The 25164-nt window shown below is 46.7% G+C and overlaps 1 protein-coding gene across 2 annotated transcripts in view; it reads left to right on the top strand.

Moving 5' to 3' along the window:
• Positions 1-25164, top strand: part of VIT (vitrin) — a 114142-nt gene that overhangs the window by 39477 nt on the left and 49501 nt on the right. For both annotated transcript variants that reach the window (XM_047782287.1, XM_047782286.1), the window contains 3 exons: positions 6327-6483; positions 13260-13393; positions 18289-18366. In XM_047782287.1, the coding sequence (XP_047638243.1) occupies positions 6327-6483; positions 13260-13393; positions 18289-18366 (369 nt within the window). The remainder of the gene's footprint in view (positions 1-6326; positions 6484-13259; positions 13394-18288; positions 18367-25164) is intronic.

Genomic DNA, 25164 nt, shown 5'->3' with positions numbered 1-25164 from the left:
AATTGTTCTAGCAAAGAGCAGATTGTTTTAGGCAAGGCCACCTTCCTTTGAGGGATGGCAGTGGTCTCTCAGGTGGATTACCTCACCAGGGCTGACCAGGAAATTCCAGATTGATTTAAGATTACATTCCCGGGACAAGTTTAAACTGCTGTTAGGTTAGGTATTGTCTCAGTTTGATGACATGAGCTTGGCACAAGTGACTCCATGTAGGGCTCTCTCTCTCTTTTTTTTTTTTTTTTGGCCAAGCCCATGGCAATGAGGAAGTTCCAGGGCCAGGGATCCAAGCCACACCACAGCTATAACCAGAGCCCCAGCAATGACAATACCAAGTCCTTAACCCACTGAGCCATGAGGGAACACCCTGTTGTCTCTCTTTTGACACCACTAATGGGGTTTCTTTGTGAGGTGATGAAAATATTGTGGAATTAGATGATCATGGTTGCACAAACTTGTGAATATACCATAAATCACTGATTGTACACTTAAAAGGGCCAATTTTATGGTATCTGAATGGTACTCCAATTTTTTTGTCTTTTTTTTAGGGCCACACCGGCAGTAGCATATGAAGGTTCCCAGGCTAGGGGTCCAGTCAGAGCTGTAGCCACCAGCCTACACAAGAGCCACAGCAATGCAGGATCAATTTTTAAAAATGAAATTTTCCAAAGAGAAGTTTCTTCTGCAAATAATATTGTGTAGTCCTGAAAAGAGTTCTAGCAAAAACAATTGTTGACACCTTGGTCACAGTGGGACTATTAATTCACTTAGTCCCCGTGTGATGTGACTCATGCCGACTTCCCACACCTCATCGTGGCCCTCCCTCTACCTCACTCACTGTGCTTACGCACCTTGGCCTTCTGTACGTTCTTCAGGCTGCCAGGCCATTCCCACATCAAGGTTTTTGCCCTGTGTCTTCTTTCTGCCTAGAAGGTCCTCCTTCTAGACCTTTGCTGGCTGGCACCTTCTCATCATTCAAGTAGCACAGGGAACTAGATCCAATCACTTGTGATAGAACATGATGGAAGATAATATGAGAAAAGGGTGTGTGTATATATATGGCTGGGTCACTTTGCTGTACAGCAGAAATAGACAGAACACTGTAAATCAACTATAATGATAGGATTTAAAAAGCAGCAGTGGTAGGAGAGTAAATGGAGAGGAATACAGGAATCAGATCATTTTGGGCCTCATGGACCATCTTCAGGCGATTGGACATTTGGGCAGTAGGAAGCCAATGAAGGGTTTTAAGCAGGAGAATGCTGAAATGTGATTAGATCCTTAAAGTATCCCATTGGCTGTCCAATGGAGAAAGGATTGAGGCAAAAGTGTGGGCAACACGGAAGGAAGAAGACAAGACAGGAGACCACTGTGTTAATAGTTCAGACACGAGTGTCAGTGAACTGGTCCAAGGTGGAAGGAGAGAGAAATTGCAGACTTGGAAATAAAACTAACAGGAATTGCTAATGGATGGGTTCCACTTAACCTTTCATTCATTCAGCGACATTCTATTGATCAGCAGTGAACAAAACAGATGAAAATTCCTCCCTCCTGGAGTTTATCATCTAGGAGATGAAAGAAGATGAAACGGAGTTCTCTTGTGGCACAATGGGTTGAAGTATCCAGTGCTGTCACTGCTGTGGCTCAGGTCACTGCTGTGACACAAGTTCAATCCTGGGACCAGGAAATTCCACATGCCACTGGCATGGCCAAAGAAAGAAAGATGTAACAAACTGGGACCTTGAAAAAGTAGTAGCATTTAAACCAATGAAAGGAAAAAGGATTCCAGGTATGAGAAATGATACAAGCCAAGTTTACAAGATAACATGCACTTGAAATACCAGGGACAGTACTAGCAAGTCCAAAAATTCCTGTGGAAAGGTCTTAAAGATTTTGCAATTTTTCCTCATGGCAGCAGGAAGATATTGATAGCTTTTGACCAAAGATCCATTGTGGTCAAAGATTGTTTAGGAAAAATGGAAAGGAATGCTTTGCAAAAGAATTCACAAGGGGAGAATTAATACGATCTAATCACAGTGTTGGGATCAAGGAGAAAGTAGCATTCGTCTTTAAATTTTATTTAATGGCCATTATGTTTCATTAAATTAACACTTTGGCTTAATTTTCTTAAAAATAGGATTTTGCTCCAGTTGAATATCATAGTCCAACAAAATTAAGTGTTATATCACAACTGTTTATGCATAAGTGCTTTTATGTTATAATAATTCTTTCTCATTAACAGTCAGGAGGCAAGCCTGGTTTAATTGATGAGGAAATTTGTTTTCCTGAAGCACTGTGGTCAGCCTGGGATCACTGAAAAGATGAATGGAAAATAAGAAGCAGAGTATATAGATTGATTTGGCCTGCTCCATCATTGGCTTATTGTATGTGACATCCCCAATAATCACTCTGTTATTAGATTAAGCAGGAGACCCAACGAGAGCAGAAACATTTATGGTTCTGCCTCTAAGAGTCCAATGTTGCAAGAAAACAGTGGCTTCGGCAGTACCAGTTTTGCCCAGGAACCCTCTGAGATCAGCACAACAGACACATCACCTCAGGGAGTAACATCTAAAGGTTATCCTTTAGTTCTAACTCGCTGGGTTGCAAATTGTTCTCTTTGCCCTGTGGCTGGTGCCAAGGGCCTCTGGGAAGGAATTCTTGGCAGATTCTGTGACGCCCTAATGTGAGCTCTGTCAAGAAAATGAAAATGGCCAAGAGAAGGCAAAGTAACTTTAAGGAATTATATGGGGGGAAGCAGAGCAGATGGCCAAGGAACAGGTCTCTGTGCAAAGTGTCTACTCAAGCACTTCTGGGCTGCCCCAAGCTCTCTGTGACTTTAGCCCAGGGTTGCCTCACTTCCACCAACAAAGGTCCACTTAGGAAGGAATGGAAAAGTCTCTCTTTTTGCTTTCTCCAGATGTTCCTGGAAGTAAACCTTTTTATGACTTCTAAATTACAAGTTCTCCCTGAGATTAGCAGGGGGGATGCCCCGTTCCCATCCCCCAACTCTCTGTTTTTAGCATTTGCCAAATAAATGTCTTCCTGTTCCCTTCAGACCTGTAATTGACACTCCTTGAACTGTCTTAATTTTGACTGGTTCTCTTAAGGAAGTCTGATTTCTGCACTTTTGAGATGAACCCCAGAGAGATATGAAAATGAACCTAAACATCAGAACAGAAAGAAAAAGAAAACGTAAGCTGGAAGCTGGAACAGTCAAAAGCGTTCAGAGGAAATGCAAAGATAAATTATTTCATTTGGGCTTTAAGTAGATGGATGGAAGATTGCTGGAAGGCTTCAAGAAAGCACACTACTTCACAAACAACTGGGAAAATACTGTAAAGAAAGACCCTGGTTTCCATATATTCAAAGGCGAGCAGCCGAAAAGATGCAAATGGCTGCTTCTTGCCAGCTGGACTTAGGCTTTACACTTTCCAATGATTTGGGCAATTATTCTGAAATTTTAATTAGCTCACTTTCTCCAGCTTACTTTTCTGTACAAATTGAACAAATATTTGACCTTTAGCCACACTTTGTCATTGCACCCAGTTCCTCTAAAGTTACATGAGCATATGTACCTGATTTCATTTTACCCCCCTGTGGGAGAAGATTCACCAATTTTTCTAATCCAATTGGGTGCAGACGAAGCAGCAGATCTTATTTAAGGGACTGCCTAGGCCTTTGAAAAATATGACAAAACAAACAGACAACAAAAACAACCAACCACTAAAAGAAAGGAAGGGTGATTGGTTAGCAGGAGGCAAAATCTTCCCATGTGACATTTTCCCTTGGTCTTTTTTTTTGTCTTTTTTTTTTTTGCTATTTCTAGGGCCACTCCCGCACGGCATATGGAGGTTCCCAGGCTAGGGGTCAAATCGGAGCCGTAGCCGCCGGCCCACGCCAGAGCCACAGCAACGCGGGATCCGAGCCGCGTCTGCAACCTACACCACAGCTCACGGCAACGCCGGATCGTTAACCCACTGAGCAAGGGCAGGGACCGAACCCGCAACCTCATGGTTCCCAGTCGGATCTGTCAACCACTGCGCCACGACAGGAACTCCCTCCCTTGGTCTTTTTAAACCAACAATTTCCTGGGACATGCTACTGCGTGTGCACCTGTCTTACAATATGTTCCATCACTGTATGATACTCATGCAATAAATAAGCTTCTAGATTGAGCTCCATTTACAGCTCCAAAAGAGTGGGGTTGGCCTACCAGCAGATCCAACTGTTCAGGGTGCCAAAGTCACATCCAAATTGAACCGCAGGTCACAGAGCTTGTCACTTCCTATGTCATATAACTAAGAGCTGAGAAGGAATGCTTTCATTTTCTTTACATCTGCAGGAAGAGATGCATTCGGGAGCGGGGCAGTGGCCCGTGGAAGGGAGGAGAGCTGAACACAGTTACACCCAGTGATCCAACGGTTCACTAATTTCAGGAAAGACTATGGCATCTCCAGGCCCAGAATTGCCTTTTTAACACATAACTCTTAAGACAAAGTAGTCAATGCAGCCTTGAGTGTCAGGGTTTAAAAGAATGAAAGATAAAAAGAAAATAACTTTGAAGAGGAAGTAGCCTGTGGTGGGGAGAATGAAACCACACAACTGTTTTAAGCACAGCGCTCCCCTTCCTAATGCAGACCGCAAATTGTTTTCGCCTGTGATCACGCTGGGCCCCCAGGCTCCCAGGAGAAGGAAGGACTTCCATTCTGGCCCAGCCCTCGTGGCCAAGATTGTCTGGGAGGGGCGTTTAGGGAAAAAGCAGGCGTTTTAACGTCAGTTCTCTCTCTCCAGACTGAATGAAACACACCTCTGCTCCATTCAGATACACAAGAGTTAAAAAAAAAACCACGAGGCGAGGATGCGTTTCTGGATACAGCTGGAAACCATTAACAACTGAGACCATCTCAGTAACTCAGTTAGAGAATGGGTGGCCTGGCAGAGATCCTGAACCCGTGTTTGCAATCACAGACTCTTACCACCGGGCGGGGCTTTCCTTCTACTTCCCACCGGGTGGAGAAATCCCCTCTTCAGCAGTTCAGTCCCTGCTTACACACTTCCAGCTCCTTCCTTCAAGGGCAACTTCAATTACTAGAAAATTCTTCTTGGCAAAACTTGCCTCCCTTTCATTCTAGCGCAGTCCTCTGATGTCACAGCACGCACGGTCCTACTTTTGAAGACAGCTACCCCTCGCCTCCAAATTCTCACCTTCTTATGGCCAAACACCCCATTTCTGCCAGGCAGCCGTCTTGTCTGGTGGTTTCCACACCCCTCCTGAGCCTGCTTACTCTTTGAATGGTGCTCATGTTTCAGAGTCCCTTCTAAAGAATACTTTCCTAGCTCCCAAGCACAAGTATAGGATTGTCTAGGAGAACTTTTCCTTCAGGAGTGTTTGAGGGAAAGAGCAGCCGCAGCCCTCTTTAAATACTGCCACTAGGGTGTCTACACCTTCTCATCCCTAAGCAAGCTCTGGGCTCCACAGCCTGGCCTACTGGATGGTGCCAGCCTGGCAATGGCACCACAAAGCCAAAGATGGATGGAGGACAGACAGAATGAAAGAGCTTCCCCTGGATGCTCAGCAGGGCAGGCCCCAGCTTTCCACCAGGTGTTGGGGCAGATTAGACAAGATTACTCCCATCTTGACCCTGGATCTAGAACCCAGCCTCTAGGAGTGAGACAAAAGACGGCTTTCATTGTTTGTCTCCCCAGTCCCCAAACCTCCCATCGAGTCCCGCCTCCTGCACAGAAGACAAGCACCCACGCCTCCTTTACCTGGCCCCGCCCTACGCAGACTGTGCTGCCAGCCGGCTGCAGGGGGAGGGGGAGGGGGAGGGGGGGCCACCTATACCCAGCCAGTCCCCACCCCAAGGCCCATGCTCTCTCATTTGCCCTCCCCAGAATACCTTTCCCTTCTCTGGTAAGGTTTTCTGAGAGTTTCTTCTTTTCCTGGGCCAGCTCCAGAGCATCTGAAACACAAGTATTCTCTAGTCATAGATTCAGGCTGACATTTCTGGCCACTGGAGGTGGATCCTCTCCCAGCATTAGCGTCTTTTCCCAGCATTCTCTTCTTCAATTAATTAATTGTTTGAATCAGCACATGAATCGGCCTCTTCTTGCTCTCAGCAGGTTAAAGGCGGTGGATGGTGATTGTTCTTTTGGTCTGAGGAATGCCCTAATTACCTCTTTGCTTTCATTATATGGAGGGGATCCAGGGTCAGCCCAGTCTCTGGCTTTTAGAAATTAAGTAAATGAACAGTTGTGACCTAACAGAATCACCCCATACATAAGCCGATACCACAAGGTCTAAGTTTGACCTCACTTTGCATTCCCAGCTGTGCCTCAGATCAACTGCGATGTGAAAGCTGGAAAGATAATGAATCCTGAGTTCTTGGTGAAGTGCCCAGCAGGATGCCAGGACCCTAGGTACCATGTCTATGGCACTGATGTCTATGCATCCTACTCCAGCGTGTGCGGTGCTGCAGTTCACAGGTGGGTAGCACTAAGCTGCTTAAGAACAAGCCATCAGGGTGCGGGCAGAGAGCCCCCAGCGCAGGGTTGCCTGATTAGCAAGCAAAATCAACAAATTTAACTGAGCATCCTATTCCACGGGATAGCCCAGATCCAGATCCATGTGGTCCTGGACCTCCTTTCAGAACTCTCTGGGAAAGAAGACTAACTTCTCTTTACACCTTAATGAGAGGGCAGAAGAATCTGATTCTTTTGTATTCCTGACAAGGGAGCCAAAGTTCTTGATGATTTAAAGCATTTTAGGAAAAAAATGAATCAACACCTGTCTTTCCTGAGCAGGGAAATAATAGCAAGGTGATTAAGGAAGGCCCAGAAGTTTAGAGGACAAATGTCACAGCTCTGGCTAATGGTCTGGAGACAGATGGGGATGGGAAAAGTGAAGAGGGTGACAGGTGGTCCTGCCTGGTCAGCCGTTGGTTTGGGATCCAGAAAGAAGGACAAGAAGCATGACATGGTTGGACTATGTCACTGCCTAAATGAGGAGAGGCAAGAATGGCCTTCCCAGAATCCCCACACCTCTTTTGCTTTAGGCAAACAATGGGGAAATGCAGGTTTACTTAATATCTTCAATAATAAGGCTAGTGGGTATGTGTCAAGCAGTTCACCAGTGCTATCTAGTTCAGCCTCACAGTTCCCCCATGAGGGGTATCTACCACCATTATGCACCTTTAAAGGTAAAAAGGGGTTGAACAGCCTTTCTAAAGCCATGCCATTAAAAAGTGTCAGAGTGGGGATGTGAACCCAAGTCCAGAGCCACCCACTGCTTTGAGGGGTATCTCAAAGCCAATGCTTGGCTGCCAGATACTGGATGAGGTTTCTCAATTATTCGGGCTTCTGGTGTCTTTCTCCCTTTCTCTACTTGGCATGCTGGCTACTCAATTGTTCACCTGTATCTCTGCCAAAGGAAAGGAAGATGTAAAATTCATTTCCTGTCAAGGTGTCTGGTCAGTAGCATCTCTGAAATTTGGGGAAGCAGTTTAAAAAAAAAACTATGCCTAGGAATTCCTGCTGTGATGCAGTGGGTTAAGAATCCAATTACAGTGGCTCCTGTTGCTGCAGAGGTTTGGGTTCAATCCCCAGCCTTGCACAGTTCAATCCCCGACCCTGCGCAGTTCAATCCCCAGCTGTAACATAGGTTGCAGCTGTGACTCTGAGTCAATCACCCAGCCCGCAGGTGTGGCCATTAAAAAAAAAAAAAAACTATGCCTAAAATAAGATGTAAGACTTACTAATAAATTTTGTTGGCCATACTATTTTCTCCATCAGCACAGAGAGATGATGAGCTACCTGGTTTTCAATAGGAATGAGAATATGAAGGCTCTACTAAGGATAAATAGAAGAACATTAAAGGAAAAAAAAAAACCACCAAATTCTGTTTCTTTCTCTTTTTTTGGCCACACCCACAGCATGTGGAAGTTCCTGGGCCAGGATTGAACCTGTGCCACAGCAGTGACCTGAATCACAGCAGTGACAATGCCAGGTCCTCAACCCACTGAGCCACCAGGGACCTCCCAAATGCTGTTTCTTTTCTTTTCTTATTATTACTTTTTTTTTTTTTAAAGGGCCGCACTTGTGGCATACGGAAATTCCCAGGCTAGGGGTCAAATAAAATCAGAGCTGCAGTTGCCAGCCTACACCACAGCCAGCCACGCCAGATCTGAGCCATGTCTGTGACCTACACCATAGCCCATGGCCAAGTCGGATACTTAACCCACCAAGCAAGACCAGGGATCGAACCTGTGTCCTCATGGATACTAGTTGGATTCTTAACCCAAGGGGCCACAACAGGAACTCCCCCAAAAGCTGTTTCTTAATTCTAGATCATGGAATAAAAATACTTTGCTTTCACTATGAAATCAATTTTGTGCAACAAGGTGATATCCAAATCTACACGTGAACATGTGCACAAAAATGTGCACAAACATGAGCATGCTCCCACATAATCCCTTGCATGCACTGCACGCCTCCCGCATATGCTTGAACACACACATGCATGCTCACATACATCCTGACACACAAGTGTGTGTGTCCACCAACACCATTAGCACACTCTGTCCATGTAGACACTGACCTGTGCTGCAGAGGTGGAGCCCATCTTAAGGCTGCCTGTATTTTTCCAACTATGATCTGAGATGGTTGAGATGGTTGGCACTTGCTCCCTCTGGCACTGGCTGGCTCTCTCTTGCCCTTCCGTGTTCTTACACAGTACAAAGCCGCATGAGTTGATGTGATCTCACCAAGATGTCATCTTAATGACAGCAATCCCTTGCACTGAGACCTCCTCCTAGAATCATCTTAGCCCTGTGAGGCTGCTGTTAGTATCCTCACTAATTAGAAGAGAGATGGAGGCATAGGGAAGTTAATTAAACTGCTAGTTAGTGGCACAGCCAGGATTAGAGCTAGTGTCCTCTGACGTCCAGCCCAGGGTCCAGGTGATTCCCTTTAGGTAAGAGCTAAGGGGTCCCAGCTCCACTTAATGTACCACGTGAGGACATGGGGAGGGGTTGTAGACTTTGGAGTGGTCAGAGTTGGGAAAGGCTTTATGATGGATGGATGTACCTCTAGGGAGAAAATAAGAAGGGCACTGACAAGGACCAGGACTCAGCAATCCCAGCCTCTGAGGTGGAGCATAACTGCTTGTTGTAAAGAATATAGATGAGGGTGGAAGGACAGAGGAGAAGACTGACTGTTTCAATAAACTAAATTTGGGGTTCCCACTGTGGTTAAGAACCATAGTGTCAGTGAAAGTGCAGGTTCAATCCCTGGCCTTGCTCAGTGGGTTAAGGATCCAGTGTTGCTTCAAGCTGCAGCATGGGTTGCAGATGCAGCTTGGATCCTGTATTGCTCTGGCTGTAGTGGAGGCCGGCAGCTGCAGCTTTGATTCAATCCTTGGCCTGGGAACATCCATATGCCACAGGTGCAGCCGTAAAAAGAAAAAAAAAAAAATTGCTGCTGGAGCATCTGAAAGCCTTGTAGCTTCCTGGACCAGTTACCAATATAGTAGGAAACGGGAAATAAGGAAGCACTATCCATGAAGAGGATGTATAGAGGTCTTAAGGGGAAACAGAGAGGAATTTCGGATAATACCAGTTACAAACGAGTCTGTTTTCAGCAGGCAGGATTTAAGAGAAAATATGAGTATGCTAGGGATCTCCTATCACTGTCCTGCCAGGTCCCTCACAGTCAGAAACTGGAGAGAGCATACTTTGGTTCATTTAGAAATTCAGATTTAGCTTAAAGGATTTATTTTCATACAATGTATGATCACCAGATGCCTTATTATGAGGGATCTCCTTGATTCTTTCAAACCAAAGGGATAATGAACATATTTGAGGCACTGTATTTTGGCTGTCTTGTCCTGAATTAACTTCTGTATTTTAAGTGGGAGGAGGCCTGGGGAGAGGAGGGAGTTCTCTGAGATGAGGCAGCAAAGCGGCCATCTCCATGCAGAGGCAGAGCACTCTTCACACTGACCAGATGCCCCCTTCGAGAGTGGCAGCCACTTTCCTCTGTGCCTCAAAGCTGACCCTGAGCTTTTCCCAGTGCCCTGGTACCAGGGTCAGGGAGGTGGTGAACCTCAAGGCCATGTTCAGCATCATGCAGGGTATCTGAGGAAGGTAAGGAAGTGGAATTGGTTTTGCTCTTTCAAAGAATGTACAGGGGAGTGCCGGTTGTGGCACAGTGGAAACAATCCAACTAGTATCCACGAGGACATGGGTTTGATCCCTGGCCTTGCTCAGTGGGTCGGGGATCTGGCATTGCCAAGAGCTATGGTGTAGGTCACAGATGTGGCTCAGATCTGGCGTGGCTGTGGCTGTGGCATAGGCGGGGAGCTCGATTGGAACTTCCATGTGCCGAAGGTGGGGCCCTAAAAAGCAAAAAAAAAAAAGAGAGAGAGAATATATAGGAAGTGCAAGTGCCTCAACCTGAATGAGAATAGACATGAGGTCACATTAACATAAATTCTCCAAACTACCATGGCTCTGATCCCCCCTCTGCTTCATCAGTTCAACTACATCTTTCAGGCTCTCTCCTTCCTCCCGTATCTGTGGCAGTCAAGTGTCCCGCGAGCGTTCCTCCTCTGGGACTGCTGTCACCTCCTGGAGCTGAAAGACCACAGAGTTCCTGGGCTTCTCCTCCAGGAGGATGTCTGGGAATGTGCTTGTCCTCAGTGAAGTCCACTCACAAGACGAGCGGCCACTCTCCTAGGCAACGGCAAAATCTCACAAGAAGAGCTCAGTATCCAGATCTTTCCCCCAGTCTGGGTTTTTGGTCTTATATAATCGTCACGAGGGATCTCGGCCTCCTCTCTAGCCTCCTAGTCTAGTCTGGGCGACCCCTCCTCCCTTTAAACAGCCGAAGGAAGCTCAGTTCAGCCCCACTTCCTCACTCTGAGTGGCAGCTGCAGCGCTTCTGACTCTTAAACAAGAATGTGTGTTTCCTCAGTACAGTGGAATATAAATCCAGGGGCAGAATAATTTCTCTGGGGGGAAATTGAAAAGTAAGAGCTATTTCTATTTCCTCCTCTGATTATAAGTAAGGGACCATGGGATAACTGGAATAATTTTTTTTAAATAATTTAAATTGCCAGCCTACACCAGTGGTGTGGTGGTAAATGTTTAACAACCAATCTTCCGAAGAGGATGTGGGGGGTGCTGAATTATCAACATCTGAGGTGTTAATGTCCACCCCCCCGCCCCGTAGCTGATTTCAAGCTCCCACTGTAAAAAGAGCCAGCACAATGCTGAAGCTTCACAAGTGGCTTTCGCAAGCCTGCAACACCGACAGACCTTCTAAGGCAGAAGCATAAAACATCGTCCCTTCCATAAGAAAACTTCCAATCTAATTGGGAGACAAAGTTAAATCAAGGAATTTCTAGGAAATAGCCCCAAACCAAATAAAATCAGAGTCTCTGTGGCAAGACAAGGCATTGTTAGGAAGGGCTGTAGCAAAGCCTCGGCAGAACGTCTGTGGAGCAGCTGGTGGGGAGGCCACACGGGCCTTGTCGGCCAAAGCGGGAACCAGGTTATCCAGAGCGAAAGAGCAGCATGAACAGAGACGTGGGCCTGGGCATCGTGTGCTCCATCAAGGGAGCTGGGACCGGCCTGGCTGCAGCTGGGAGAGGTCAGGGACCCTGACTGAGAGCTCCCTGGAGAAGGACGGGCAGGAGGCAAAGACGGGAGGGAGGGGCAAGGACTTGGGGTTGGGAGATGCCCGTGGCGTTTGACCCCTGAGACTGTGACCAAGAGCGGGGGTGGGGGGCAAACCCACAATTCCAGGTCACTTAGACCTGGGTTCAAATCCCTACCTTGCAATTTTGAAGTTATGAAACCTAGCGCGAGACACTTGACCTGTCTCAGCCTGTCCCTGTGAAGTGGGAAGAATAGCATTCCCTCCGCCACACAGTAGGTTTGCTGGGAGAACCCAGTGAGATACCGTCAGTGGGAATGATTTTAAGGTGATCAGGTGCCGTACGTGTCAAGTCTTACTATCACTTTCTTTCCTTCTGAGTTGTTAGGAAATTGAGTGTTGAAAGTTGTTGATGCAACATGAAGGCGGGAGGGCAGGAAATGGCAACCGTCACTCCAGTAGAGAAGGAAGGGTGTTGATGGGAACAAATCTGAGGACGTTTTTAGCTCCCTCATGCTCTAAATTACAGGCACCCGAGGAGCCAGCTGTTAGGCTCTGAGGCAAGGAAGGGACCGACTGGAGCCCCTGCTTCAATAGAAGCAAAGAGGGAGATATGTCAGTGACTGTCACATCAGGATCTAAACCCTTCAAGTCCTAGAAACTTAAGGACACAATTTCCAGCCTTTGAGGACTCTTTGAAATGAGTTTAATTTAGCTACACACCTTCCTTCCCTGGACCAAAACAAAAGGAATAATTTGCTTTTAAAAATGTCATCGCACCCTTTGAAAAAACTGGAGTCATTCTGTGATGGCACAAAACCAAATTGGACATTGTCAGGAAAGAGGCTTTACTTCAGAGAACTAGTGGGAATGAAGAAACAGAAAGAAAGAAAGAAGAAAGGAGAGAGAGAGGAAGAAAGAGAAAAGGAAAGTAATTTGAGGCAATGATCAGGTCCTATAATACAAAAGAGGAGGACAGGTGACTTGGGAGGTCAGATGCTAGGCCAGTGATGGAGGTACCATTCTTAGGGATTGGGCTGCAGGTCAAGGTGAAGGTTTTCTTACTCCTGCTATTTTGCTTTTTTTTTTTTTTGTCTTTTTTGTTGTTGTTGTTGTTGCTATTTCTTGGGCCGCTCCCGCGGCATATGGAGGTTCCCAGGCTAGGGGTTGAATCGGAGCTGTAGCCACCGGCCTACGCCAGAGCCACAGCAACGAGGGATCCGAGCCGTGTCTGCGACCTACACCACAGCTCACGGCAACGCCGGATCGTTAACCCACTGAGCAAGGGCAGGGACCAAACCCGAAACCTCATGGTTCCTAGTCGGATTCGTTAACCACTGCGCCACGACAGGAACTCCTATTTTGCTATTTCTAAATAAAGCTGGTGGTTGGTTTCATAGTCTATTGATATGTCAAACAATATTTTTCTGTTCTTGTTTCCAAAAAATTTTTTTCTCTTGGAGTTCTTGCTGTAGTGCATCAGGTTATTTAAAGATATGGTGTTATCTCTGCAGCAGCTTGGGTTCAGTCCCTGGCCTGGGAACTTCCATATGCCAGAGGTGCAGCCAAAAACAAAACAAAACAAATTTTTTTTCTTCCCTTCACAGTGGTGTGCTTGATAACTCAGGAGGGAAAATACTTGTTCGGAAAGTTGCTGGACAGTCTGGCTACCACGGGAGTTATTCCAATGGAGTCTGGTCATTATCCCTTCCACGATGGAGAGAGTCATTTGTGGTCTCAGGTAGGCCCACACCCTGGAGAAATGCTGCCCTACAACTTGCACTTGGGTTAAGTGACCTCGCGGGACGAAATGTGCTCGTTTCTGTGTGCCGTTGGCTTTGGTTTATGGCCTGCCTCATTTCATAAAAATCAGAAGCATTAGTTCTTCTGATAATTGGGATGATGAAACAATGAATTATAATTACAGTGATAAATCACTACAAAGCCCAGAAATGTTAAAAGGCTCCATTTGTTCATTTTAAACACACGGCAGTTATCAGTAAGTCCAATTAAACTTTTAATTAAGTGAATTACATCTAATAACTCGGGTTTTTGAACTACTCCTTTAGTGATGTCAAATGCGCCTCATATCTGGAGGCTTATTCCTTGAGAATTCTGGTAGATGAATAGGTAGGGACAGGCTGTTAGAGAACTGAGCGACAATTTCATTTGAGATTCCTTTTTTTCAATTAATTGTTTCACTGCTCAGTCAGTTCTCACTATTTGGCTCCAAGGATTTTAGAGATGATCTTTCTCACTCTTTTTTTTTTTTTGTCCTCTTCCAAAGAGGGTAATGTCAGTGAGCTCATGACCGGTGTGATTCACAGCAGAAAGGTAACCAAGCCTCTTCGCACTGTCATGACCTGCCTGCTCCCCTCTTTTTATTTTTGTGAATTTCCCCAGCTTAACCTTTTCTTTTGAAAACTTTTAAATTTATAGAAAAATGCAAGCAACAGTACAAGGGATATCCATACTCGCTTCCCCCAGATTCACCAGCTGTTAATACGTTCCTACATTTGCCTTATCTACCTATCTATTTTTCATCTGAATTGTGTGGGGAAAAAAGCCATGGGCATGACGACACTTTATTCCTCAATACCTCAGTCTACATCTGGTAAGAATAAAAACATTTTCCTAAATAACCACAGTACCGATACCACACCTTAAAAATGAACACTGATACAATAATATTAATAAAGGGTAATAACTAAGAAATCATTCTTATTCAATTCTATCCAGCTATCCCTCAAATGTTCTTCGCAGTCATTTCTTCTCTTTGGAGGAGAGGTGGGGAATCTACAATCCCATCAAAGTCCACCCACTGCAGTTTTTAAAAAATTTTTATTAGAGTATAGTTGGTTTACAATGTTGTGCCAATTTTGAACAGCAAAGTGACTCAGTCATGCATATACACACACACACATTCCCATCATGGTCTATCCCAAGAGACTGGATATAGCTCCCTGGGCTGTATAGCAGGACCTCATTGCTTATGCATGGCGTTTAGCTGTCCTGCCTATCTAGTCTCCTTTCATCTAGAACTGTCTGCCACCACATTTCCCTTTTTCGGTCATGAATAGCGATGACATTTTTGAAGTCCCAGTCGGTTGTCTAGTACTATGGCCCACAATCTGGACCACAAACAGGTCCAGCTATTTCCTCTTGGTTGGATTCAGGTGAAATATTTTGACAAAGATATTACCAAGGTAGTATCATAGCATATCCACTGTGTAGTATCACAAATGGCCATATCAGGAGACACATAATGTCATTCTGTCCATTTGCTGTTAATGCTAAGTTTGATTAATGGATGTGCCACAGCCACAGCAACATAGGATCCGAGCTGCATCTTCGACCCACATCACAGCTCACGGCAACGCTGGATCCTTAACCCACTGAGCAAGACCAGGGATCGAACTCGCATCCTCATGGATATTATTCATGTTCATTACCACTGAGCCACACGGGGCACTCTTGATTACTTGGATACTGTAATACTATCTCTCCATGGTAAAGATACTTTGTAATTAATAGCACAATACAGCATGAGTAGCTTGTTCCCTCAAACGGTCACCCAGTGCTTTTAACAACCATTGATGATCCTTGTTATATCAAGAATTATGTCAGAAATTGAAAAATCAGCATTGTTCTAATTCTGTCATTTCTTCCACATTTATTACTGTTCTTATATAAAGAAGAGGGCTCTCCCCCCCTCCACATCTACTTTTTCAAGTGCCGCATGGACTTATGGATTTTTTTTTAATGCAATATGTTATAGTCTATTATTGTCATTATTCTTTTTTGGTGCTCAAATTTTCCAAGTTTGGCCAGTGGGAGCCCTTCAAGCTTTTGACACACCCCCTTAAGTGTTTGAGCACAACAGTGTTCTGCCCTCAGCTTAAGCTTACTCTACACTGGACCTTGAATCTCCCATTTTCTCCAAAGAGACTCTATAGAATTTAAAAGTACATTCTAGCAAATCTTTCTGGCACCCCCACCAAATCAAGAGCCATGTGACTCTCCTGAGAAGGAACCACCAATGGAAACCCAGCTATAAACCAAGGAAGGCAGAGTTGTCTCATAACATAGCAGGCCTTCCAGTCTGAGTGGGTGTTTTGCACATTTAGACACCGCATGTCCCAACCTCAACTACCCATTGATCAGAATTTTAACAGGACTACAATCAGATCTTTTAAGATTCTTTTCAACCTGAGCACTCCCTGTTTCCTTTCACCTGTGGAATTCCTCACATCCAGCCTTCATATTACACTGGTTTCTATGTCAGCTAGGGGGAGGTTATCAACCACAGCACTGTGACGTTTGCCTTGGAACAAAAGCATTCAAAATAGGGGCCATATTTTCATGCTAATGTCTAGAGTACAAATGTGCCAGTCATAGAAATATAATCTCTACCTGGGCATTTACCAGGTAGCTCCTGGCTAAATAAGAGGGTTTCAAGCTTCAGTGCTTAGCCTGCAATCCAACAGAGGTTTAAAAGAAAACTTAATTCCAGGAAACCAGAGAGGGTTTGGATTTTTTAAATGAAAATCAATCTGCTGTGATTATTCCCTATAAATCTCAACTTCCATGTCCTCTCATTCCACCTGGTGACATTTTAACCAGAAACACTTTTTGCCAACAACAGTAAACACACGCGCTTCTGCAGTGGCCAGGAGTCCCAGTGGATGAGTGAGGAGAGCTCAGGGCCGCGTTAAGGTCTCAGCTGACCATGGCCAGGGTGCACCCTCCATGCTCCAGAGGCTCACGGTTAACAAGTTTCGCTGGACCATGTCAGAGTCTTCCTCTGAAGGTTTAGATGCCCCCATGACCTTGCTCTAGGCTTGTATTCCCAGTTTTCATCTGTTGATATGTGTCTTTAATTATGCCCTCTGGCAAGCTGGGAGGGGGCAGGGGAGAGGATGCACATTTCTGGTCAGCACCTTCTGTCCACAGTTCAGTAATGGGAAGGTCAGAGAGGGACCTCCTGATGCTGCCTGCTTGCTCTCAGATCCACATTTCAGAAAACTGAGCTCAGGCTCCTTTTCCTTCTGAATAGAAACAGAAAGAACCAGAGGATTTTAGGGTTGGGAAGAATAGGAAATGGAGGCAGCTGATGTCTGTGCAGCGCTCTCTGTGGATAATGTGAGGCTTGAGACCAAGGTGGCCTCCTTGGGTCTGAAATAACCCCAATCACCGTCCTTCTGGAGCAGGTCCTCACCAGGACAGAGGACCTAGGGGTGCTGAGCCCGGCTCCCAGGTGGCTTTCACGAGATGAAGTAACTCACCTAAACCCAAACATCTGCCACCTCCCCACCCTGAGTGACATTTATAGGTAATACCAGAATGACTCCTTTGCATCTCTAAGGCTGTGTGTGGTTCCAAAGCATCTTAACTGGTTTTTTTCCCCTTTAGATCCCCGCAACTTTGTACAGTAAGTTGGTCTGTATCATATTTTCTGAATTTAAAGAAAAAAACCAATAATCTCAGAGATTGAGGCAGTTAATGATAAAATCAAAACAGAAACCTAGATTTTCTTGCTCCCAAGCCCAGCTCCCTTGCTCAGGGCCTTCCTGAAACTGCTTCAGGACTCCATAGTGCCTTGTTGCAACAGGACCTTTGGCTGTTCTGCTCCCCAGCTCTGCGTGTGACACGCTGTACCATCTCCTCCCCAGGCCTGTCCTATAAAAATATTCCTCAGGCTGAGAGATAAAAATGCTTTCATGATCAGCTTGTAAATATCAGATAACAGGCAAGACCCTTCCCAAGGGTATTTAAATTTTAACAAAGATCTAAGCGCCAAGATAATTCCTCAGTTACACTTATCGGGCATCTACTACATGCCAGACACCCTCCAGGCCCTGGGGACTCAACAGCCACCAAGTGAGACAAATTACTGCCTCAAGGCTTCTACACCACTGTGACACTTCCCATTTCACCACGCTCCCTGGTGGAATTTCAAGCCGCACTTCCTAGCAGAGGAAGATGTGTTCAGGCCCATCAGGCTTGGGACTTGCCTGCCCAGCCTGGATCATTTTTCTTCTTTATGCCTCCATCTTTCCCTGATACACATTGTATTCTTCTCCTCCTCGCCTGGCATCTAAACTTCCTCTCCCTGGGTGGGCAACAAATGGGCATTTTCAAGGCCAATTTCTATTTACCTCCTTTCAAGTTTCTCTAGTGCCATGGAATTCAAATGGGTCCCCCAGGGCTCATGCACAGCCAGCTGGAGTGCAGAGCTCTCAGCGTCCAAGGGGAGCCTGTGGGGAAGCATTTCCATTTGTCTACTGCCCTCATTCAATGTTCACAAAGTCTCGTGTATGAAACCTTCGCTTCCATGTCACATCTTCATGGGCAAAATAAGGGTGGCTAATGCTAACTCTGAGTCATGGAGAGTTTATTGCTTCCTTTCTATATTAATAAAACACAGACAACCCCAGAAAACAAAATGCCACTTGACTTTCTCATTGTAATCAACAATTCATCCAGGGAGGGGGTGGTGGAGACCGACGGATTTCACTGAACTCAAAAGAAACAAATCGGAAGGAGAGAATTGACTTAATAGAATGCATCTAAAACCTCTAACTCTAGAAAGAAATCATTTTTTTTCCTCTTTTTTTTTTTTTTTTTTTTTTGCAGAAGGTAAACCCCAAAAGGGTGTAACCTACCCATCGGCTCTTACATATTCATCATCTAAAAGCCCAGCTGCCAAAGCAGGCAAGTGTCCACATGTGATTTCATCTAAATCTTCTGGTTTTGTAAACAGGCAGTATTGTGTTTTAGGAGATAGTGCAGAAATTAGCATCTTCACCCAGTCAAGCCCCACTGACTCCAGTAATATTTTAACAGATGCCAGGAACATGGGCACAGAAATCAATGGGCTGCAGAGTGAGGTTTTATTTTTTGTTTTTGCAGCACTGAGATTATCTACGTTTGTGTCTTTTTCATTCAAAATGACTGTTGCCTTGAATTTTATTGTATTGTTACTTTAGAAGATGACATGACAGTCCATGGGGAAATGTTCCCTGGCAGCCAAAAGGGAAAAGACTGTTTCTACTTAGATATGAAATGGAAGGACGCAGAGGATGATGTGGTTTATGTGATAACAGCAAGGAGCTCACCTCCACAGCCCAGGCCAAAAATACACTGTCTGAGGTTGTGCTGACCTAGGTTCCTAGGAATCACTGGGGCAGGGGCCGGGGGGTGGGGGGGGAACACATAGAACTCAGGCCAGGAAAATACCGTTTCTAGGTTTCTGTGTGAACGCAAGAACTGTGCAGTGCCTTCTTGTCTTTGGGGAGGGAAGGCGTACTTTGATTTCTCATGCAAAGAGAAGCCGTGAGTTGTTTTATGATGGGCTTTAACCTTGCTTCCAGAAACTGGATGGCCTAGCTGATTTTATTCATGCACTTAAGTTGAACACAGCTTAGGAGTTCCCATTGTGGCGCAGCGGAAACGACTACAACTAGGAACCCTGAGGTTGCAGGTTCGATCCCTGGCCTCGCTCAGTGGGTTAAGGATCTGACATTGTCATGAGTTGTAGTGTGGGTCCCAGACACGGCTCGGATCCCACATTACTGTGGCTCTGGCGTAGGCCGGCAGCTGTAGCTCCGATTTGACCCCTAGCCTGGGAACCTCCATATGCTGCAGGTGCAGCCCTAAAAAGACAAACAAACAAAAAAACAAAAGTTGAACGCAGTTTAAGAATACTCAATAAAAGCTGGCATTTATTAAGCTTGTCCTGTGTGCCAGGCACTATACCAAGAGATTTACTCGATTATTATAGTTAAGCACCCCACACCACCATGGATATGTACTATTTTTAGCCCTAATTTACCATGTGAGGAAAAGGCAGCCCCAGAGAAGTTTAGTAGCTTGCCCTTTGCCACACAGCAAGTAAGCAGCAGAGCTAAGCATCAAATCCAGGGGGTGTGACAGTCTGGCTCCAGAAACCCCTCTCTATACCACTGTCCTATAGGTCCATATGCTAAGTAGACTATATATAAAGAATCCTGATTTGAGGCACCTTAGCATTCAAACAGGGAATATTTTTCACTCCCCCCCCCCCCCCGCCCAGGTACTGCTCCAACTGTGTTTTAATGACTTCTTAATTATTACAGTGATCTAGACCAGGTTTTGTTTGTTTTATTGCAAGGAATCCACTGTTCCTTAACTCCTCTCACAAACTGGCAGATCGTGGTGCCTCAGGGACCATTTCTGAGATGTCACCCTGTCCTCTTCTGTGGTGGGCCCAGGGAAGGGGCCTAGGTGACAGAGGTCTCCTTCTGTGGCAGGCCTGTCGGTGGAGGGAGCATGTCCCTGGCCTGTCATCCCACCCAGATGCTCAGTGATTTCCACAGGGGTTCTATGTGTGGCCATCTGGGGCTGGGGGCAGCTTTCTCCTGGCCCCATCCCTTGCTCTGAGCTAGGTGCCCCAGCCCTTGGCAGCAGCCCCCTGGGCAGCCCCTTGGCACAGAGTCCTGGGAACAGCAAGGGTTCTCCTCTTGGCTTCTGGGGCTTGAGGAGAACTAGGGTGGGAGGAGGTCACCTTTCTTGTCCCATCTCACCTCATCTTCGGCCTCCTGAGCCCCTCTTTGGACACAGACCCTCTGTTTTAGGAAGCCCTCCAATTTCAGGGACCACCTGTCAAGCACACCCTATTTTTTTTTCCTTTTTTTTTTTAATTTTTCCCCGCTGTACAGCATGGGGATCAAGTTATTCTTACATGTATATATTTTTCCCCCCACCCTTTGTTCTGTTGCAATATGAGTATCTAGACATAGTTCTCAATGCTACTCAGCAAGATCTCCTTGTAAATCTATTCTAAGTTGTATCTGATAACTCCAAGCTCCTGATCCCTCCCACGCCCTCCCTCTCCCGTCCCGTCGGGCAGCCACACCCTATTTTTACCATGAAAGGGAGAGTACTTCTGACTCCCAGGATACACCCCCCCAAACTTCCTCTCTGAGCTGGGCTCCTGTGGTGCTCCAGGTGGGCCCGTGGGCACTGCGGCTGCAAGAACAGCAGGAAATGAGGGCCCCTCCCTGAAGCCCTGCAGTTCTCTTGAAGCCCCTCGATCTGGCCTCTGGGAGGATGAAGCAGGAAGGAACCCTGAACACAGCTTTCCCCCAGAGCCGACCTCGGACCCCTCCCCTCTTCTGGTCCTGTCCTTCTCCTGATGGGCCCCAGTCAGGTGGAATGGCTGACTCTGCCGCTTCTGTGGGGACAGCCCTACCTGAGGGACATTCCGTGGTACTTCCCTTCATTCAGAAAGTGGGGGCTGGGGCCTTCTGACTTCAGCGTTGGGCTGAAGCCAGGATCTGGACAACAGGACAAGTCCCACACCACCGTCTATGACTATAGCCATCAATTATCAAGCACCTTCCCTGTGCCAGACACCTGTCCTGCACAATGACCCTGAGGCAAGCACCAGGTCGCCCCCACTTCAGACAAGGGAGCTGAGCCTGGGGGAGGTCAGCCCCTGGCCCAAGGGCACTGCCCCGACTGGCCCTATAGCACTCAAACTCCCACAAAGCAGGTCAAGTGGAGGGTGACAGGTGGATGGGAGAGAAAGCAACCACAGCCAAGAGACGACTGCGATTAGAAAACTCATTGGTTTCTCCGTCCTCTGCAGCAGAGATCATTTCCAAAACTTCTATCCACCCAGGCACTGTGGCCCCCCTTAGCTCCTCAGGCCCTTGACTCCCCGACGGCCAGGAGGAGTGTGCAAGCCGGGCGCCTTCTCAAGCGTTGCTGCTGCATAAATTTTAAATGAACAAAAGCCGAAGTTAGACCCTCAGGTGTTGCTCCATCACCTATACCCTCTGCCAAACCATCTCCACCATCAGCAGGTGTCACCCTTAACCTCCCCGCACAAGTTCATCGTTGTGTCAGCGTCTGAAAAACTAAGCTCATTCATTCATTCACTCATTCCTTCAACAACTATGTACAGAGCACCTTCTGCAGCAGACTGAGCTCAGCTGCAAGGGTTCCAACATAGAAAGGGATCCCTGGGGTCTCCTCCAGCCTCAAGAGAGAGGAGCCTCTCTTGCCAGTGACAGTCCCGCCATGGGGTGAGTTTCCCCAGTTTGGGTGGCCCCTCTGTTGCTCCTCTTCCTTCAGTGATAAAAGTCCTTTGGAGATGGAAGGAAGCTGAAGAGACAGGGATGTGTGGGCCAGCAGCTCAGGTCCCAGCTCGCCCCCACCAGGCGCTTTTCCTCATCTCTCCAGGAATGTGAGTGAGCAGGTAAATCAGGTCAGGACAGCCCCCAGCACAGCATCCCTCTTGCATGGGAAATTATCTCACTCACAAACTGGAAAGCCTCTGGTCTGCCTGCCGCGTGCAGCTCCTGCTGCGGACACACATTCCTGAGGTTTAAACGCTGTTCCCCAGGCAGTTTGCAACCATTAAACAGGCAGCTGGTATTTGGCGGGAGCCTCAAGCTGCTCGGAAGCTAAAGAGAAATAGGCAGTGTCAGCTTGTAGACGTCCCCTCAGCGCGAGGAAGGCACATCACTGGCGCCACAGCAAGAGAAGGGAAAGTAAATCTTCACTCTTGCTGAGCAGAGTGTCAGGAACCCCCCCCCCCACCTCCCAACCCCCCAGAAGTCAGGGGGCCTTCCTTTGCCCCAGAAGAAAACCGAGCCCAAGTTTCCTATAATAAGCTTGTTCAGGTTCCTTCTGCCTTCACTGCCTCCCCGCTCTGAGGCCGCCCCTCACCCTGTCTTGGGGGTGAGGCTGTTTCCACCAGAGCTCTGGAGACCTTCCTCTGAGGGGAAGTGAATCTGAGGGAATCTTGAAGTGACTCATGGCTTAGCTTCTGCTTTGTTCCCCTCTTGTGGGGAAAAGTATGGAATTTGGAATCACACCAATGTGGGTCCTAATCCTGCTTCTGTTACCTGGAGAATCTGTCCCTTATCTTTTTTTTTTTTTTTTAATTTTTAAATGTTCCCAATATATTAACATTTTAGTTGAATTTTTAATTATGTTGTGCCAATTTCTGCTGTACAGCAAAGTGACCCAGTCATACACACACACACACACACACACACATATGTACATTCCCTTTCTTATATTATTTTCCATCGTGGTCTATCCCAAGAGGCTGGATATAGTTCCCTGTGCTGTACAGCAGAACCCCATTGCGTATCCATTCTAAATGGAATGGTTTGCATCTATCAACCCCAAACTCCCAGTCCATCCCACTCCCTCCCCTTCCCGTTCCTTATCTTTGAAGCAGGAATTCAGGGGAGTTCCCATGGCTCAGCGGAAATGAATCTGACTAGCATCCGTGAGGATACAGGTTCACTCCCTGACCTTACTCAGTGGGTTAAGGATCTAGCGTTACCGTGAGTCGTGGTGCCGGTCACAGGTGTGGCTCAGATCTAGTGTGGCTGTGGCTATGGTTATAGGTTGGCAGCTATAGCTCCAATTCAACCCCTAGTCTGGGAACCTCCATATGCCATGGGTGTTGCCCCAAAAAGACAAAAATAATAATAAAATGGGAATTCAGGATTGAGATTAACATCCCATGGGAATGCATAGGTAAACAAGGCACTTGGTAGATGCTCAGCGAATGTCAGGTTTCCTGCACTCATAGAGAACCCTGAGGCTGGTTATGCAAAGTCAAATCCTTCCCTGTCGCTCTGACCCCCAGGCCTCGCTGCTAGACTGGCTTCAGTCTCCTTTAGTCACCTCACATCTGACATCTGCTGAAAGCACTGTTTTTCACGGGTTGGGGGAGAGGGAGGCATGTCATGGGGATAAATGTCAGTGACTGTCATTTACAGAAGGCCTGCCATGTGCCAAGCACCTTGCAGCCCCCCCCCCTTACAGACATGATCTCTGACTGTGACAACAGCCCCCTCCAGTAGGTATGACTGTCCTCATTTACAGCCAAAGAGGCCAGGCTCGGAAAGTGGAAGAAAGCCTAGTAGCCAGGCTGCTGAGGGCTGGAGTCAAGAGTCCAGGCTGGTGCTGCCTGGGCTTCTCACATCAGATTCCTAAGGCCCACCCCAGACACAGTGCGTCAGAATTCGGTGAATAGGGCCCCGGAACGTGCAGGTGATCACACCTCCACTGTGATCTGCATGATGTAGGTGCCAGGAGCTAGGAGCTTGCTGCCTTTGATAAGGTGGTTCTGGAGCTGTTCATGACCTTACTCAAGGAGGAATATGCTAGGAGTCTAAGGCAAGTTTTGAAATGTTTTCCCATGAAAATCTCTGAAAAAAGACCAAACTTCCATGTATCAGAGGCGGTACAAAGAAACTATTTTACTGGTTCTGTTTCAAAGTGCTTAAAAGGAACCTGGTCGCGTGAAGAATTCACTTTGGATGACATCTGGCCTTATGTTCAGTAAGGAACTGGAAGCATGTGGGGTCGAGTGTTTTCCATTTTAAAGACCGTTCGATTCCGTGAAGGAGAGCAGGCAAAAGCGACTAGGTCTTCTGCGGAAGGTCATGGGAGGCTGTGGGAGATGGTGGTGTTGGTTGAATCTATGACATGCTTGAGAATATCTGTGTGCTGAACAAGTAACTGCCCTCAGGATATTTAATCTGCCCTCTAGAAAATCAGTATCAGCAAAGGCAGACTAGGGTGTTCAGAAACTTCAGAATTAGCCAATAGCATGAGGAAAAAAATACTTCAGATCTCCAATATCCAATCAATTTTAAGTGGCAAAAATAGTCACTATTTCCAAGTAGAAGTTGTATTTTTAATTTAATTGCGGTTTAATTGATAATTTGTGAGTAAAATGTGTGGTCAGTTTATTTATATATGTCTCTCCAAACTGGTAATTACATCCTATTTCATAAAATATCCCAGTGATTCTATTGCATGGCTTTTCCCTGTAGGAAGCCGGGTCTGTGTCTCCCTAAAGAGGCATTAATGCCTGGTAGCATTTACCGGAGGGTATAACAGAAGAGCACTTCAGAGAAATTAGAAACTTCCCTAGGACTTGTTATGAAAGCTCAATCCCTTTAGAGTAATGGAAACATCATAAATCACGCAGGTTTAGTTTTGCCCACGGATGGCGTGAAGACTGGCTGAACCCCCGAGGCAGCTGCCAGCTCTTTAGCAGTGTATCTGGCACGGTCTCCAGGTGGATTTAAAGGCAACCTACTGTTAGTGAGAATCACAGTAAAGGAGGGATCTGCTTCCTGCCTAGATGGGCGAATGCCTTCAAGAGCACACAGGATGGCCGAACTCCAACCCAATTCCAGGGTGCCAGGTGCTGACCTGCTCTCCCAGTTCGATGCTGTGACTCCCACAGGAGGTGACAGTGTCTAGGTGGGGACAATCAGGTGCCAGTGCTGGGCAGAGGGTCTGAACACCCTACCCCATCTCACATTTGTCTGCACGGCTGCACACAGCTGTGGTCTGACACTGCCCAGCATGCTGTACACTGTCAAAGAGGAGGTGGGATGGCTCCCACAAACAGAGCAGCTCCATCCATCTGGGGTGTCCCCCCCCCCCCCCCCCCGCATGGGCCTGCTGCTCTGTGCACAAAGATGCATC

Source organism: Phacochoerus africanus, chromosome 5 (genome assembly GCF_016906955.1).
Source record: "Phacochoerus africanus isolate WHEZ1 chromosome 5, ROS_Pafr_v1, whole genome shotgun sequence".
In the NCBI taxonomy this organism is placed as follows: Eukaryota; Metazoa; Chordata; class Mammalia; order Artiodactyla; family Suidae; genus Phacochoerus; species Phacochoerus africanus.
This window is presented reverse-complemented; position numbering and strand designations above follow the sequence as displayed.